At 47.5% G+C, this 17,223-nt stretch overlaps 1 protein-coding gene across 11 annotated transcripts in view; it reads right to left on the reverse strand.

Moving 5' to 3' along the window:
• Window positions 1-3,633: 3,633 nt before the first annotated feature.
• Window positions 3,634-17,223, reverse strand: part of TENM2 (teneurin transmembrane protein 2) — a 702,758-nt gene continuing 689,168 nt past the window's right edge. For 8 of the 11 annotated variants that reach the window (XM_008015241.3, XM_008015242.3, XM_073010535.1 and 5 more), the window contains 2 exons: window positions 7,388-7,518; window positions 3,642-5,753 (listed from right to left, as the gene is read on the reverse strand). In XM_008015241.3, the coding sequence (XP_008013432.3) occupies window positions 4,992-5,753; window positions 7,388-7,518 (893 nt within the window). In that variant the 3' untranslated portion in view covers window positions 3,642-4,991. Of the gene's footprint in view, window positions 5,754-7,387; window positions 7,519-17,223 lie in introns of all 11 variants that reach the window. The other 3 variants (XM_038009398.2, XM_038009393.2, XM_073010537.1) reach the window with 1 other exon arrangement.

Consider the following 17,223-nt stretch of genomic DNA (forward strand, 5'->3'; position numbering starts at 1 on the left):
TCTGGACATCACGTGCTTGCTCGTCACTTGTGTGCCAGCCCTGAGCCTCCCGTGCTCTAGTGATTGGCTTGTGAGTTTGTCTCACGCTTTAGACCATGTTTAATTTACCTTTGTCTTCCCGGCTTCTGACAGTGCCAGGGACAAAATTGTGCTTGGTGATTCTGAAAGTAGAATGCCTGAACAGATGTCCCTTGTTCACATGGCCAGTCTTCATGTTGCTGAGACTCTCAGCTTTCCAGATGTCACCCTTTCTGAAAAGCCCTTGAAGCTGTGGAGAAGGTCCACACACTGAAAGTACTTGTTCAAGTTCCCCAGGCCCGGGAGAGGGGAGAAGCAGAGATTGCTCTTGGGGACATGAGATTTGAGGGAAGGTCTTTCTCCATCTCCCCAGCCGCCACATACAAATCTCTCCCACTGTGAAAATTGTCATGCCTCAATTTCTACTTTTAGAAAAATCAGTGTTCAGAAGAAAGATTTAAAAATAATAAAAATGAGGTTGCACACGGTGGCTCACGCCTGTAATCCCAGCACTTTGGGAGGCCGAGGTGGGCAGATCACTTGAGGTCAGGAGTTCGAGACCAGCCTGGCCAACATGGTGAAACCTCGTCTCTACTAAAAATACAAAAAATTAGCCGGGCATATGGGGGTGGGCTCTTGTAGTCCCAGCTACTCAGGAGGCTGAGGCAGGAGAATTGCTTGAAACCATGAGGTGGAGGTTGCAGTGAGCCGAGACTACGCCATTGCACTCCAGTCTGGGGAACAAGAGCGAGACTCCGTTTCAAAAAAAAAAAAAAAAGAACATTTATTAAGTACCACATATCCATGATGCAGGCAATATCTCATTTAATCATCAAAGCAGCCATCCTCATCCCTGACCCATGATGGATCATTATATAAGTGAGAAACTTTTCTTCTGCTAACTCGAGTTTATCTCTTAACACAGCGAATGATATTTACCTTAATTAGCACATGTAAACTTCCCAAGTTCCCATGTTCATTTAGTGAGTGGTAGAGTCAGGACTGCTTCCTAGGTGATCTGACTTCGGAGTGCACGATCTTCACTAACCCATAGGCTGTACTGCCTTTCCAGAATTCTGTATCAAACAGTCTGTTCTGGTCATGCTAGGACTGGCCCAAGGAAAGGTGGGAAAGGATTTCTGCCCCATGTCTGTTTCCTTCTCCCTTAGTATGTGTTCGTGTAGTGTGTTATAAGAGCCTGGTCGGGGTATAGCAGAAAAACCATGGATAATTCAAAGATGGTTAAACCAAAAGAGGAGAGTTTCAGGCCTGGGTGGCATTCTGCTGACATGTGGTTCCCTTTGTGAGACACTATTTGCTCACCCTTTGGGTCTACCTGAGAGGCTGGATGGGGCAGAGAAGCCACGGGCTGAGTGAGATCCCCTGGCTTCTGGCCTGGTGTGCACGCCCTGTCCTGGTGGGCTCTGGTGGCTGTATCTACCGCAGGAGGATAAAACACAGTGACTGGTCCGCATGAAGTTCCCACCAAACCAAGGTTTGAGTGGTCCTCATGGCCCACCGGAAGCTGTTCTGTGAGCCTTCTCCAAGTAGTCCTGACACCAGCCAGATTAAACAAGGCAGGCAGCAGCTGGACCGAAGCAGCCCAAAGACAGAGAAGCTGTCTCCTGTTTCCCATCCTCCTCCTGAAGGGAAACAGCCCAAACTCACATACCTGTTCACACGTGCATCCAGAGGGAAGTGCTCTGAGCCATTTCCGTTGACTGCTTGCTTTACTAAGTCATCACTGGCTCTGCTAGTGGCGCTAGGAGGGCTTGTGAAGCCTGGTACCTGGGTTCAAGCAGACCCGCCCCACCTCTCTCTTTCTTTCCTTCCACCTGTGGGTGATGGGCCCTCAGGAGGCCTCAGACTTCCTGAAGAGGGTTTGGAATTGGCCACAGCTGGGCTTGAATCTGATTCCACCACTTATCTGCTGGGTGATGGTGGCCTCGGATTTCTCACCACCGAAGTAACTAGGAGCTCATCCGCGGCATGCATCCAGTCACTTTTTTAAAAACTAGCTTTAGCTTAGGGTGACGGCCTCCTTGGCCTCCTCCTTCATGTCACCTAGGTGACCACATCGGCTTCCCCTCCCTGTCCTCCACACTGCAGCCACAGCACTTTTTATGAAATCAAAACTCAAAACTGTTTCATGTTAAAAAAAAACAAACAAACAAACCTCTAACTGTGTCTTGTGAACCCTGCCAGCCTCTCCATGCTCCGGCCTAACCACCCACCTTCTGTGTCCTTTTTTTTTTTGTTTTTTGAGATGGAGTTTCGCTCCTGTTGCCCAAGCTGGAGTACAGTAGCGTGATCTCGGCTACCTGCAACCTCCGCCTCCCAGGTTCAAGCAATTCTCCTGCCTCAGCCTCCCAATTAGCTAGGATTATAGGCATGTGCCATCATGCCCAGCTAATTTTTATATTTTTAGTAGAGATGGGGTTTCGCCATGTTGGCCAGGCTGGTCTTGAACTTCTGACCTAAAGTGATCCGCCCGCCTTGGCCTCCTAAAGTGCTAGGATTACAGGCGTAAGCCACTGTGCCCGGCCCATTTTCACTTCTTGATGCCATGCTTTTCCTACTGTCTGTCCCCTCCTGCCCATAGTTTCATGAGGCAAGGGCCCATGGGTGTCTACTCACCTCTCTTACCCAGAACTTAACCCAGGACCTGGCACGAGGGAAGCGCTCAAGAAAATGTGAACGAAAGGTGAGGACAAACTAAAATATTGCATGCTGAGCCCTTAGCATTATGCTGGGCACCAAGTAAGCACCAACAAATATCAACAGTTAATGATGGTATTATTCTAACTTTAGGAGTGATGTAGAACAAAAATTTTCCAAACCAGCAGTGCTTTTCTTATTGGGTTGTCCCAAGTATACAAGATTTGGGGTAAGTTGATGTAGTCTGGAAATAAATATGAAAACACACACACACACACGTCTCCCAATGTGGTGAATGTTCCCCTTTAATTTCTGCCAGCATCTCTCAGAACTAGAATGTGGTTGCAGGGAGGAGCCTGAATGTCCCAGGAGTGCTGGAGGGATCCATCCATGCTTGGGCAGGCTCTGAGGGTCCTCACTGCCCACCCACACCACATGCAGGCTGTCCACTTCTGCTCCATGCAGAGAAGGGGCTGCAGATGCAGGCAGAGTTAGCTATAGAATTGGGGAGCACTAAGATACCTCTAATAAAAGCTCCTCCAGGCAGGGCTCAGTGGCTCATGCCTGTAATCCCAGCACTTTGGGCGGCTGAGGCAGGTGGATCACCTGAAATCAGGAGTTCGAGACCAGCCTGGGCAACATGGTGAAACCCTGGCTCTACTAAATATACAAAAATTAGCCAGGCGTGTTGGTGTGCCTGTAATCCCAGGTCTCCTCTACTCGGGAGGCTGAGGCGGGAGAATTGCTTGAACCCAGGAGGCGGAGGTTGCAGTGAGCCAAGATCACACCACTGCACTCCAGCCTGGGCAACAGAGCGAGACTCCCTCTCAAAAAAAAAAAAGCTCCGCCAGGTGTTCAAAATACCAGCTCAGCCTCTGCACATTTGGGCAGCTCCTCTTTTTCTCCAGTAATGCTTGCCTTTTTCTCATCTCAAAGCATTTCCACACAAGACCAGTGTCCACAGGAGTTTTAGAGACTTTATTTATGTATAAACAATTTAAACACTTTGCCATAAATTATCTTTGCCTGTCCCTAGTCTTTGCTTAGCAGCAAATTAAAATTAATATAAAAACTCGATGAACAATTCATACATGTATATTACAAAAAAGTTCCTGTACCAAAGTTCTTATTAGACTTTTTTTTGTTTTTGTTTTTGTTTATTTTTAAAATTTTTTTTGTTTTTATTTTTATTTTTTAAATTTTCTCTCCTCGTGGTGACTGTCATGTGATTGTCTCAGTTTCTGGACCAAACAAACACACTAATAATTTTAACTCTGAAACAGTGATTGTGCCTTTCGGCTCATGTATGTACAGGGTGATCAGAAGTGGTACCTGTTAGCAAAAGTGTCACGATGCTGCACCTCTACCGAAACTGATACCCACAAACTACGGAATCTAAACAGACTACACCCTGTAACTGCGTATTACTGTCCACAATGGAATCTCCAAAGACGAAAGAGTATGAAATTTATCTGTAGTGATTATAGCCACCATTTTGAATTAAATTTTACACTCTGCCCTCAAATAAATTAGCTCAGGCCAGACTTAGTTGGGACCTGAGAGTTAAGTGCTGGATGGTATTATTTCGCTTTGATTTTTGATAGGAATTTCTTTTATTCCTTCATGTTTTTTTTTTTTCTTTAAAAAGTATTTCCAGTGCTCACTCCTCCTCTTGTATCCCCCCCCTCCCCAGGCGCTACACACAAATCACCCCCAAAGTCGTGTTTTAAATGCACCTGTATTTGCTCAAACGAAAATGTCGGAAGGATTTGTCCCACAAGCAGTCTGAGGGGTTTGTCCCGCAGCTGGTCTGGTGACGCTAGCCCTCGCGGATATCTGCGTGTCGCTCACGTGTGAATGAGTGAGGTAATTGGATATGAGGCCTTCTTTCTCATCTTCGTTTCTTTGTTTATCGGTCCGTGTGTTTGTTTTGTTTTGTTTTTGTTTGTTTTCTTCTTTGCTTTTTCGTTTTTGTTCTTTTGTTCCTTTCGGACACTTTGCGTCTCTTTTCTGCGTAGACCCAGAACAAGTGGGTCATATTTTAGGGGAACTTGGAACATCGTGTGTGTCTGTTCATTCATTCGTTTGTTTTGTTTTCCTCGGAATTTTCAGCCGGGCTTTAGTCTACTTCAGGATGAGGGACTTCTCGCTTGGACAGTAGCATTTGAACTCAAAAAATGTGAGCTTTCTTGCCACTTGGTCTCCTAAAGCAGCCCAGCCTCAGTGCCCCTGTTAGGTCTTCATCTCCTTAGGAGAGGAGATAACAGTTACTCCTGCTGAGCCATTCAGACAAGGAATGGCAGCAGATTATTTTGTTACCTCTTTCCCATCTCATTCTGTCTTAAAAACTGGATGTTGCTGCTACTGTCTGCAAGCTCTGGGTATTGCTCCACGGGAAGCACGTAATATCCCTCGTACCCTTGCACACGCCCGGTGCTCAGAAGCTGCTGCTTCTCACCCTCAGTCCACAGGCGGCTCCCCTCTCTCCCGTCCCTGGCTTTCTGCTGCTCCTTGGCCCAGGCCGTGCCCAGGGCCCTCTGTCTCGCCTGGTCCAGGACGCGGGCCTTCTCTTCGTCCAGGGTATCGGGGGTGAGGCCATAGCGGATGCTGAGCAGCAGCGTGGAGTACTGGAACTCAATGTTCGTGAACCTTCGAGTCCTGCCGTTGACCAGCAGCGTGGGCTGGGACACGGTCACGTTTACCCCGCTCTCCAGCACCTTGCGGCCGATGGTGGTACCCAGTGTGACCAGGTCACCATCGGCTGAGCCAATCTTCACAAAGTAGTGGGTGTCCTTGCCCTCGATGCTGTAGTGCATCTTGTCCAGGTAGTAGGCATTGTTCAGCACAGACGCCACCTTGCGGCTGTCCTCGCTGGCGATGCTGGACACGCCCGTGGTCACCCGCCCATCTTTGATGGCGAACATGATGCCTTTGCCAATGATGGGCGTGGTGGTGGCAAACCAGTGACCCGCTTTCTCTCGGATGCTGGCGTGGAGCTTTTTAGTAATGACCTGCCCTTCCAGAGCCATGAAGGCCTGGTTATGTCTCTCTGTTGTCTGTTGGACACCTGTAATGAGCTGTAGGGATAAGAAAACAGAGAAGGCTGAGAAGATGAGCTGGGCAGCTCACTCAAAAGGAGTCACAAAGAGAAAGGCTTGGAACTCTCCTGCAAGAACTAGTGTTGGGTCTGTCCAGATCTGAGCTGATGGAGTCCTACTTTTTGGAACTATGGACGGCTGGTTGATTACCAGTGCTCTGAACTATGGATGACTGGTTGATTACTAATGCTCTGATGGTGTGGCCTGTCCATCTTGCAATTGCCACTAACTAAAAAAATGGTAAAGGAGGTTTGCCCCTTGCTGGCATGGGCACCCACACCTACACACTTACCAGGTCAAGCCACCACTCGGGAAGAGCCCCGTTCTGCACTCTGATGGTTGGCAACTGCCTTGCCAGCTTCAGACCCAGGAACGTCCTAACACAAAGGGCAGGATGCTGATTTGAACAGCCTCGAACCCCACCACTGTAACCTAGATTTCCCGGAGGCCAATGACTTGGATATTCATTAACTTCCTTGGGTTAAGACCTTGCCACTCAAAGTATAGCCAGTTGCAGAGGAATCACTAGGACCTGTCCTGTTCAAAAAGCAGAATCTCAGGCCTCACTCCAGAACAACTGAGTCAGAGGCTACGTGTGAACAAGATGCCCTGGGTGATCTGTGTGCATAGGAACATTTGAGTAGCATCAGGCTGAGAGATTCAGGCTTCAAGGGCGAGAGGGAATATCCCCCGGCTTTGAGGCAGTTGCTTTGGATCCTTGCCCTGGTTCTGCAGGGGATGAAATCACCATTATCTCCTTGGCCTTGAGCTCTCCACTCGCAAATTACAACTTGTCTCAATTGGTGGTTGGGGGACAGGCTGGGATAATGGGAGAGGCTGCGTTTGGGAGGTAACAGCACTTAGATAAATGAGAGAAATGATGGCTATTCATCCACTGAGTGGTCCCCAAGGGGCAGGACTGAGTGAACGCTGTTCTCAATTACCCAGCAGCTCCTCCTTGCCTCTCTATAGTTACACAATCTGGACAATTATTCAGAGCAGCTGAGGCCTTTCAGACTTTGATAGGTCTGAGCGCCGGTTCTGTAGCAGGGGTTATCTGAACCCCTCCCATCCGATTGCAGCAGAGGTCTCAGCTGCACCCAGATGGAAACTGACCACCCCTAGGTCATCACAGAAAGACTCAAGCACAAATTATGTTCTGAAAACTCAATCCGTATACGTTTGGCCATAAAGCGCCGAGGTTTTATGTGGGGCATAAAAATGTTCTTTAATGGGATGGAAACTGCAAACCACAGTTTTATGATGTCCCATAAAAGCTGAAAGGGTTATGATCTTATAGGCAGTGCAGATGGTAGGTTGCTGCTAGATTTCTCTGTGCTGTTGTTAATCAAGGAGTGACTCAAGGGTATTCTACTGAACAGATAATGATACCACAATTAAGGCAATAATCGAAGTTGGTAAGAAATATGTGCTGTGCCAGACAGGTGACAGCACTGACATTCGCTTTCCTGGGAAGTCTCAATGTGTCCCGCACCTTTTATACCCAGCTCCAATGTCTTCCTGCACTGGCATGCCCTTGGCTCCCATGAGGTTCTGTTTGCAAAAGGGAATGATGACAATCATTTGGATTCTTGGCAGGAACCTCCGCTTACCTGTCCATTCTCACTTGCTTGACTCTCTGACAGTTCATAGGGAGGAGGCACGAAATACATTTTGGCTCTTGGGAAGCCAGGAATGATGTTGCTAAGCTGAAATCCAAACATCACAAGCCAGCTTTTTACATCTATGATGGAAACAAAAAGAAAGGTTTCTGAAATCACGATGGGTGGAAAGCAGCAGCGGAGCTTAAAGAGGGAACAAAATAAAATGGGTGGTTGGGTGTAGGGTCCAAAGGGGAGAGAGGAAGAGTTCGTGACTGTCTCCTGGGTCCAGACCCAGGGCTTCCATACATGGGTTTTAGGAAGTAGATGTCTTTCCAAACTTGGTCAGTTGAGAACCGCTATGTGGTGATTAAGAAGGCCCTTGCTCGAATAAGACAGATCTAGCTTCAAATCCCCTGGCTGTGTGACCTTGGGCAAGTCCCAGGCCCTCTCTGAGCCTCAGGTTCCTCAGCTATGAATTGGGATAATAACTGTGTCAGTCTCGTTGGGTTGTTATGAGGATCAAAGGAGAAAATCCACATAAAAGGCTTTTCACAGTGCCTGGCACATTAACTGCTCGATAAATATCAACTCCATTATTTAGCAAGTATTTAAGGGAGCATCTATCACAGGCCATGGAGCATCTATCACAGGCCACACACTGTGTTTAGAGGCTAGAGATACAAGGGTAGGCTGGAGGGATAAGTGATGCTTATTATCGGTGTGCAAGCCTTTTGGACTGGGGCTGCTGCACTGAGGCTGGCTCACTATAGAAAGGGGTTTTGAAGAGCTGGACACAGATGGAAAGCAGAGTCCTCTGGATCCTGAGAGCCCTTTTCTCCAGCCTTCCTACTCTCTCTCTCTTTTTTTTTTTTTTTTTGAGATGGAGTCTTGCTCTGTTGCCCAGGCTGGAGTGCAATGGCGCAATCTTGGCTCACTGCAACCTCCGCCTCCCAGGTTTAAGCGATTCTCCTGCCTTAGCCTCCCAAGTAGCTGGGATTACAGGCATGCGCCACCACACTTGGCTAATTTTGTATTTTTAGTAGAGACGGGTTTCTCCATGTTGGTCAGGCTGGCTTCAAACTCCCAACCTCAGGTGATCTGCCCGCCTTGGCCTCCCAAAGTGCTGGGATTATAGACGTGAGCCACTGTGCCCAGCCCAGACTTCCTACTCTTTAAAGAGAAACCAAGAGAGGGCACTGGCTGCTCAGAGTAAGATCACCTGCCAGAGGTCAACATCAAGTCCTTGCATTGGGAATTATGCCGCCTGCCCCAAGTGTCCTGCCCTCTGCTGAATGATCCAGGTCCTTAGAATAAGACTCCTTCCACACTGATCAATAGAAGGTCCCGGATGTCTGTGCCTCGAAATGCTCACATCTTCACCAACACCACCACCACGGAGTCCAGCAGGACTAATCTCCTTATGCTCCTTATCCCTGTTTATAATGGGCATCCCCCAAATCATGCCCAACACCCTCCAATCCCTTCCTTTCCTGCTCCAACTTCACCTCTCCCCAGTTCCCCAAATACTTCTATTGGGCCCTCTGGAATTCACATTTGTATCGGAAGCCACACCCCTCCCCCCGCCCTCGCCACCTCATGTCTTCAATCTGTTTTCTAATGGTTCCTTTCCCTTTTTGCTCTTACTGAAACTCTCTCTGCCAAGAACATTGGTCGCCCTGCTTCTTCACCTACAATCACTGGACCTGGAGGTACAAGTGCATTTGTAATACAGGAGGCACTCGCTTGCATTTCTCAAAGCTTTTAGCTTCTGCTCCACTGTCATTCCCTCCATCTGTTTTCCTGAATTAATTCTTAGTGATTTCATTATACAGGTAGTTGCTCCTTCCAACATTCTGGCCTCTTGTTTCCATGACCTCCTCTCCTTTGATAGTCTTTTCCCCACTCACTCTCATGTTTATACTCTGGACCCTGTCATCCCCAATCATTTTCATCCCTCCATCATCTCAATTTCATGCATATCACCCTCTGACCACTGCCTCAATGTTTTCGCACCTACCCTTTCTTGTAACAGGACAACCTTAATCCTTTAATCTCTCCCACACAACCCCTAGTACCTCCAATCCATCCCAAACTCCTTTCCCCGTCCATCCCTCACCTTCCTGGTTTTTCTTCTCTCCTTATCTAGCACATAGTCACTGGCATCATTCCCTTGGTGATCTTCTCAGATCCCTTGCCCCTTTCTCACCTCACCACACTTGCTTGGTGAAATCACAATGTTGGTTACATCCAAGTCTTTGCCTATTCCATATTTGTACCTGTGCAGCCGAATGTGACTGGGGTAAAAATCATAACCATGCTGACCCGTGTCACTTTAAATTCCCCAGGAGAAATTTAAAGCATGCTTCCCTGCTGCCTGGTGAGCTTACTAAGTTCCTTTACTCCATTCAACTATCCTCTCATCCTCCCAGACAATTTTACTCCTTCTTATCTCCTAAAATCCCCAATACCTGCTTCTCCTTCCTCCCAGTAGCTGACCTTACCTCCTATTCTGAGATAACTGATGCAGCCAGGGGACAATTTCCCTAAACTCCCATCACATTTGCTGATGGTGATGTGGCTACCAGCACTTGTACTCATATTTCTGGCTTTTCTCCTCTTACTCTAGATGAGCTGTGCAAGTTCAATCCTCCCCCTATGCACTTGGTCACAGTCTTTCTTGCCAACTCAGGGACATCGCTCCAGCAATTTTCTCTCTTACTCCACATCATTGATTTGCTCTCTCTTCCAGTGGATCATCCCCATCAGCATACAGATGTGCAGCTTAATGTTTAAAAAATTTCCCCTCTTGCCCCCGACCACCCATTTCTAATTCCCCTTTGCAAAAACTTCTCCAACTCAAACTAATTTTCTATTCTCATTGTCTCTCATTCTTCTCCCCTTCTCCTTTGAATCAGGCTTTTGCCTCCACGACTTCCCTGAAACCACCCTTGTCAAGGTCATGAGTGATTTCCGTTTGCCAAGCCCAGTGTTGCTCTTGGTTCTCATCCTCCTTGACCTATCAGGAGTGTTTGACAAGTGGAACTCTCCTGCCTTTCTTTTTTCTTTGCTTTCTGGATGACACATTCTCTTGTTTTTTTCTTCTCCCACATTAGTAGCTGCTCTCTGTCTGTTTTTGGTTCCTCTTCATCTCCCTGATCTCTTAATGTTGAGATGCCCCAGACTCAAGTCAGTCCATGAGCTTCTTCTCTCAACCATCTCCACTCAACAATCATGGTGATCTTAGCTAGGCTTGGTCCCCAAATGCCATCTACATGCAGATACTGACTCCAGAATTTGTATCTCCAGCATAGACCTCTTCCGGAAGGCTAAACTTGGATGGCTAATTGCATTTCAAATTTAACAGGTCCAAAACTGAACTCCTGATCTTCCTCCAAACTTGCCCCACCCACAATCTTCTCCATCTTGGCTAATGACAACCCCATCCTTCCGGATGTCATCCTTGACTCCTTTCTTTTTTCCATTCCCCACATCTAATCCATTAGTAAATTGTTTCCTTTTTTGTTGTTATTGTTGATACTGAGTCTCACTCTGTCGCCCAGACTGGAGTGCTGTGGTGCCATTTCAACTCACTGCAGCCTTGGCCTCCCAGGGTCAAGTGATTCTCATACCTCAGCCTCCCAAGTAGCTGGGATTACAGGTGCCCGCCACCACGCCTGGCTCATTTTTGTATTATTATTAGTAGAGGTGGGGTTTTGCCATGTTGGCCAGGCTGGTCTCGAACTCCTAACCTCAGATGATCCCTCCACCTTGGCCTCCCAAAGTGCTAGGATTACAGGTGTGAGCCACCATGTCCAGCCTAATCGTTTCCCTTTTTTAAAAAAAAGTAATGTAAAATTCATATAAAATTCACCATTTGAAAGTGCACAATTCAGTGGTTTCCAGTACATTCACAATGTTATGCAACCATCATTACTAATTTCAGAACATTTTCATTACCCCCCAAAGCCCCTCATACCCATTAGTAGTCACTCTGCATTACTTCTCCCACAAACTGCTTTCTGTCTGTATGGATTGACCTGTTTGGGACATTTGACATGAGTGGAATCCCACAATACATGGCCTTTTGTGTCTGGCTTCTTTCACTTAGCATGTTTTTAAGGTTTGTCCATGTTGGAGCATGCAGTGTGCTTTGTTTATCCATTTACCAGTTGATACATATTTAGGTTGTTTCCACTTTTTTTTTTTTTGAAACTGAGCCTCGCTCTGTTGCCCAGGCTGGAGTGCGGTGGCGCGATTTCGGCTCACTGCAACCTCCGCCTCCTGGGTCCAAGTGATTCTCCTGCCTCAGCCTCCTGAGTAGCAGGGACTACAGGCACCCACCACCACACTCGGCTAATTTTTTGTATTTTTAGTAGAGATGGGATTTCACCGTGTTAGCCAGGATGGTCTCCATATCCTGACCTTGTGATCCACCCACCTTGGCCTCCCAAAGTGCTGGGATTACAGGTGTGAGCCACTGCACTTGGCCTGTTTCCACTTTTTTACTATTATGAATAATGCTGCTCTAAACATTCCTGTACAAATTTTTTGTTTGAAAGCCTGTTTTCCATTTTTTTCTGAGACAGAGTCTGTCTCTGTCACCCAGGCTGGAGTGCAGTGGCGCAATCTCAGCTCCTGCCTCAGCTTCTTTAGTAGCTGGGATCACAGGCACGCACAACCATGCCCAGCTAATTTTTGTGTTTTTAGTAGAGATGGGATTTTGCCATGTTGGCCAGGCTGGTCTTGAACTCCTGACCTCAGGTGATCTGCCTGCCTCAGCCTCCCAAAATGCTGGCATTACAGGCATAAGTCACTGCACTGGGCGGAGAAGGCCTTATCTTTAGAAGACTCTCCCCATTGAGATCTTTTTCCCCCAGGGATCTCTCTCTCCCTAGCTCAGGATCCCTTGAGGAGGCGAAAGTGATGTTAAGAGCCCTCCTGCCTCTGTGACCAGGAATTTCAGTGGCCATTCCCATGAAGAGCAAAGCCTTATGTCCTAGTTTGTATAGTTCTTCTTCCTCCTTCCTCTTCCTTTTCTTTCTATTCTTCCTCTTCTTCCCCTTCTTCTTCCTCTTCCTCCCCTTCTTCCTCTTCCTCTCCCTCCCCTTTCCCTCCTTCCTCTCCTTTAAATTTTCTAACAAGGCTGGTTTCTGAGTCTCAACCCCTTTGGAAATGTTTATTCTAGTGACTCCTCCTCCATGCTTTGGAAGGCATTTCTGAGACAACACAACACGTCTCCTCCTTTAGAAGTAATTGGTGTTATCTGGTAACAGGCTCCCTAAACAGTCTGTCTAGAGGGAATTGCTTGGGCAGGAGCTGGCACTGTGGCACCACCTAATAGCTCATGACTCTCCTCTTCTCACGTTCTTCACAGCATGTGATTATCCACCGCCAAAGCGCGTTCTCCCTCTGAACACACTGTCAGCGCGGCATCTTCAGGTGTTAAGTGTAAATATGAGAAAAGGATAATGTGAGAAGGAGGTTGTGCCTTCCTCCTCACTTAGATAAATTAAACTCCACAAAATCTGACTTTAAGCTAAAGTGTGCCTGGGCTTCGTAAGCCAAAGACCCACCAGGGAGAAAGGGATGGGGGAAAATATGCATCATCATGGGCCACATCTAGGAGGGTCACTGAACTCAAATTTTATCTGGGGCTTCCACTTTGCTCAAGCAATGCCATTCAGAGCAGGGTTGGAATCTATTTCAAGGTGGATATGGAGACCGTTTTCCACATACCCCAGAAAATAATACAAAGACAGTGTCCTCACTCTTCATCTATGAACTCTCCACCTCCAAGTCCATAGCTGCTTATAAATAACGAGTGCGTGGCTGGGCGCCGTGGCTCACGCCTGTAATCCCAACATTCTGGGAGGCCGAGGCTGGCGGATCAAGAGGTCAGGAGATAGAGACCATCCTGGCTAACACGGTGAAACCCCGTCTCTACTAAAAAAATACAAAAAGAATTAGCCAGGCGTGGTGGTGGGCACCTGTAGTCCCAGCTACTCGGGAGGCTGAGGCAGGAGAATGGCGTGAACCCGGGAGGCGGAGCTTGCAGTGAGCCGAGATCACACCACTGCACTCCAGCCTGGGCGACAGAGCAAGACTCCATCTCAAAAAAAAAAAAAATATATATATATATATATATATAATAATAATAATAACAAGTGCGTTTATTAGCCTTTGCTCTGTGCTTTTGTTAGCCTTTGCTCTGTGCTAGGCACTTTACATGTCGTGATGCCTTTAGTTTTCGCCACCCCATAAGGTGAGTGCTATTATTATCACTATTTTGCCGATGAAGAAACTGTGGCTCTGCAAGGCGTGGTGGCTCATGCCTGTAATTCCAACACTTTGGGAGGTGGGCAGATCACGAGGTCAGGAGATCGAGACCATCCTGGCTAACACGGTGAAACCCCGTCTCTACTAAAAATACAAAAAAAATTAGCCGGGAGTGGTTGCAGACACCTGTAGTCCCAGCTGAGGCAGGAGAATCACTTGAACCCGGGAGGCAGAGGTTGCAGTGAGCCAAGATCACGCCACTGCACTCCAGCCTGGGCCACAGAGTAAGACTGTCTCAAAAACAAGCAAACAAACAAACAAAACAAACAACAACAAAAAACTGTGGCTCTGAAGGGTTGTTTGTCCAAGTCACACAGCAAGTGATTGGCAAGGTTAGAAGTGGTGCCTTTTTCCTTTTCTTTGTTTTTGAGACCGAGTTTCACTCTTGTTTCTCAGGCTGGAGTGCAATGGTGCAATCTCAGCTCACTGCAATCTCCGCCTCCAAAGTTCAAGCGATTCTCTTTCCTCAGCCTCCCCAGTAACTGGGATTACAGGTGCCTGCCACAACACCTGGCTAATTTTTTTTGTATTTTTAGTAGAGACAGGGTTTCACCATGTCGGTCAGGCTGGTCTCAAACTCCTGGCTTCAGGTGATCCACTCGCCTCAGCCTCCCAAAGTGCTGGGACTACGGGTGTGAGCCACTGTGCCTGGCCAAGAAGTGGTTATCTTGAGATGGACTCAGGTTCGAATATCAGAGAGAACTGATCTCAGAATAGGGCAGTGCTGGGGGCAGGGTATAGATCCCAGTGTATCCAAGACAGAAGAGTTTCCTGGGATGCTAAAATTGGAAAAGTCTAGGGCATTGCAGGTTGTTGGGAGGTAGTCTCCCAGTCTTTTTTTTTTTTTTTCTTTTTCTTTTTTGAGACCCTGTTTCAAAAAAGAGTGCCATGGTACAGTCACAGATCACTGCAATCTCAATCTCCCGGGCTCAAGCAATTCTTCTACCTCAGACTCCCAAGTAGCTAGGACTGCAGGTGTGCACCACCACACTTGGCTAACTTTTAAATTTTTGGTAGAGATGGGATCTCTCTATATTGGCCAGGCTGGTCTCAAACTCCTAGACTCAAGTGATACTCTCGCCTTGGCCTTCCAAAGTGCTGGGATTACAGGCATGCCTGGCCCAGTCTTTCTTTTACACTCTTTCTTCTCATATCTTTTCATCACAGATATGTCAATTATCAATATATTACCTTAAAAAGTAACTGTTCAAAAGGGTGCTGCTTTGGAGCCTGTGAGTGAGAAGGAACCACTTCTTGCCCCCTCCACCTGCTCCTGGAGGCTATCTTGTGTTCCTGCCCAGATGTCTCTGAGCTCCTACCCAGTCAGTAGTATTCTGGGTTGCTTTTCTTTGTCCTTGCATTCTTGGGAAGAACAAACAGACCCTTCTCCAGCTTCAGGAGCTGCCACTTGCATTCAGAGAGTTCTGTTTCCAAACAGCCACCATTCTTTTGCTGCTACTGGGTACTGGAGAGAAAAGGTTCTGTTCTTTGTGTTTCTCCTGACTACATCTTAATTACCTCTTCTGCTTAAATTGTGAGCAGTGAGTTCAGCCACTCTGCTAGTCTCCTAAGTGGCAAATTAAGACTAATTTAGATGGGGCTTACAGATGAGCCAACATGTGAACAGCAGAGAATAATTTGGTGTTCTCCACTCGGATCCCCACTCCCAGGTCACTGCCCGGGTGTGGGCTGTGCCTGGTCTGGCTCCTTCTCTCCCTCAACTCCCACTGAAGACATCCATCCTGTGCACGCCGTTTCTCCGACACTACCCTTTATTTTAGACTCTCTAATGGTTTCTGGATTCAATTTTGTTGGACTTAGTTCAACTTGATTTGATTCCCATTTATTGAGTCTCCATGAAGCGCCAGAATGAGAAAAGCAGTATTGCTATTCAGAAAACCCTGCTAATTATTTTTTTTGGCCTTTTCTGGAGAGCCACGTAAGTAGCTGAGGGGGTCAGTGAGGCTGACTGTGCCCTGTGAAATGATTTTGTTTGGGTCTTGGCAGCGGGACATGTCTGTACAGCCCACACTGCGGGTTTCTCTTTATTGCCTCTCTGGCTGATTCATTCCCAAGGTGTCTGATACCAACCGGGCTTCTGGAAGGGACATTCTGTGTGGGGCAGGATTCTCTCCTATGGCTAAGGTGGGCCTAGTCAACCTCCCCATTCACACTGTTTTCTGTCTCTGGAACACTCCTTCTGTCTCCCTGCACTTCATAAATGTCTGATCAACACTACCTGCTCAGAAAGGCCGTCCGTGATCCCCTCCATAAAGGAGACACTTCTCATCACTCTCCATGCCCTCATCCTACTTTTTTCATCTTTATATCATGTATATAACCTAATATCACCTAATATTAATACTATATGTGTGTGTTTTCCTGAGACTTATTTTAATTTGCAGCTGCAGTGATTTCGGGGACAAAAGTCATGCTGAGCATGGGGTAAGCAGGGAAGCCCTAGCAGGGACTCTGATGAGGCACAGGGGAGGAGGACAGGAGGGTTTACAGATGTTAGCCTAGGTCACTTGGCCATAGCTTCTGGGCCCCAAAGGTCCCAGATGTTTCTGGTGTTTGGGGATTCTGGGTTTGACTTCAAAATGTCCAGGGCTTGTCAGTGAAGCAATGCATGGTCACAGTTGATCTTTAAGTTGTTTATTTCTGTGGCATGGGGCTCGGAGGGCAGCACTGTGCTCCAGGTAGATGCTGCTTCCATTCCTGCCTTGGGGATGGACAAGTGGCCCCGGTCACCTAAGTGTCGATGGCTCCTTGGCCCATGGAAAAGAGCTGTGAGTTTTCTGGAACTTGGGGGTTCTGGTCTTGGGTCCTCATTATTGTTTCTCTATACAAAGCATAAACAGTGAGATGGTCCCAGCCTGCTTGCTGGAAATTAGCCCTTTGGAGCCCTGGTCTCTTTGGATCTCTCTCTCTCTCCCCCTCTCTCTACCTACCTACCTACTACCATCCATCCATCCATTCATCCTCCCATCCACACACCCATCCAACCATTCACCCACCCATCCACCTACCCATCCTTCAATTTATCCATCTATTTATCCATCCATCCATCCATCCATCCATCCATCCATCCATCCATCCATCCACACAGCCATCCAGCCATCCAGCCATCCACCCAGCCATCCACCCAGCCATCCAGTCATCCACTCAGCCATGCAGCCATCCAGCCATCCACCCAGACATCCAGCCATCCACCCAGTCATCCACCCAGCCATCCAGCCATCCACCCAGCCATCCAGCCATCCTGATTTCCTTGCTTATTTCCCTAAGCACAGGGACTTTATCTTTCTTCTCACTGTACCTCTAGTATGTAGTACATGTTAGATACTGTACAAATATTTGCTGAATGGGTGAATGGATGGATGGAGAGAGACTCTCATTTCACCAATTTCTTTTTCTTTTCTTTTCTTTTTGTGAGATGGGGTCTCACTCTGTACCCAGGCTGGAGTGCAGTGGCATGATCATAGCTGACTCTAGCCTCCAACTCCTGC

This window comes from Chlorocebus sabaeus, chromosome 23 (genome assembly GCF_047675955.1).
Source record: "Chlorocebus sabaeus isolate Y175 chromosome 23, mChlSab1.0.hap1, whole genome shotgun sequence".
Classification (NCBI taxonomy): Eukaryota; Metazoa; Chordata; class Mammalia; order Primates; family Cercopithecidae; genus Chlorocebus; species Chlorocebus sabaeus.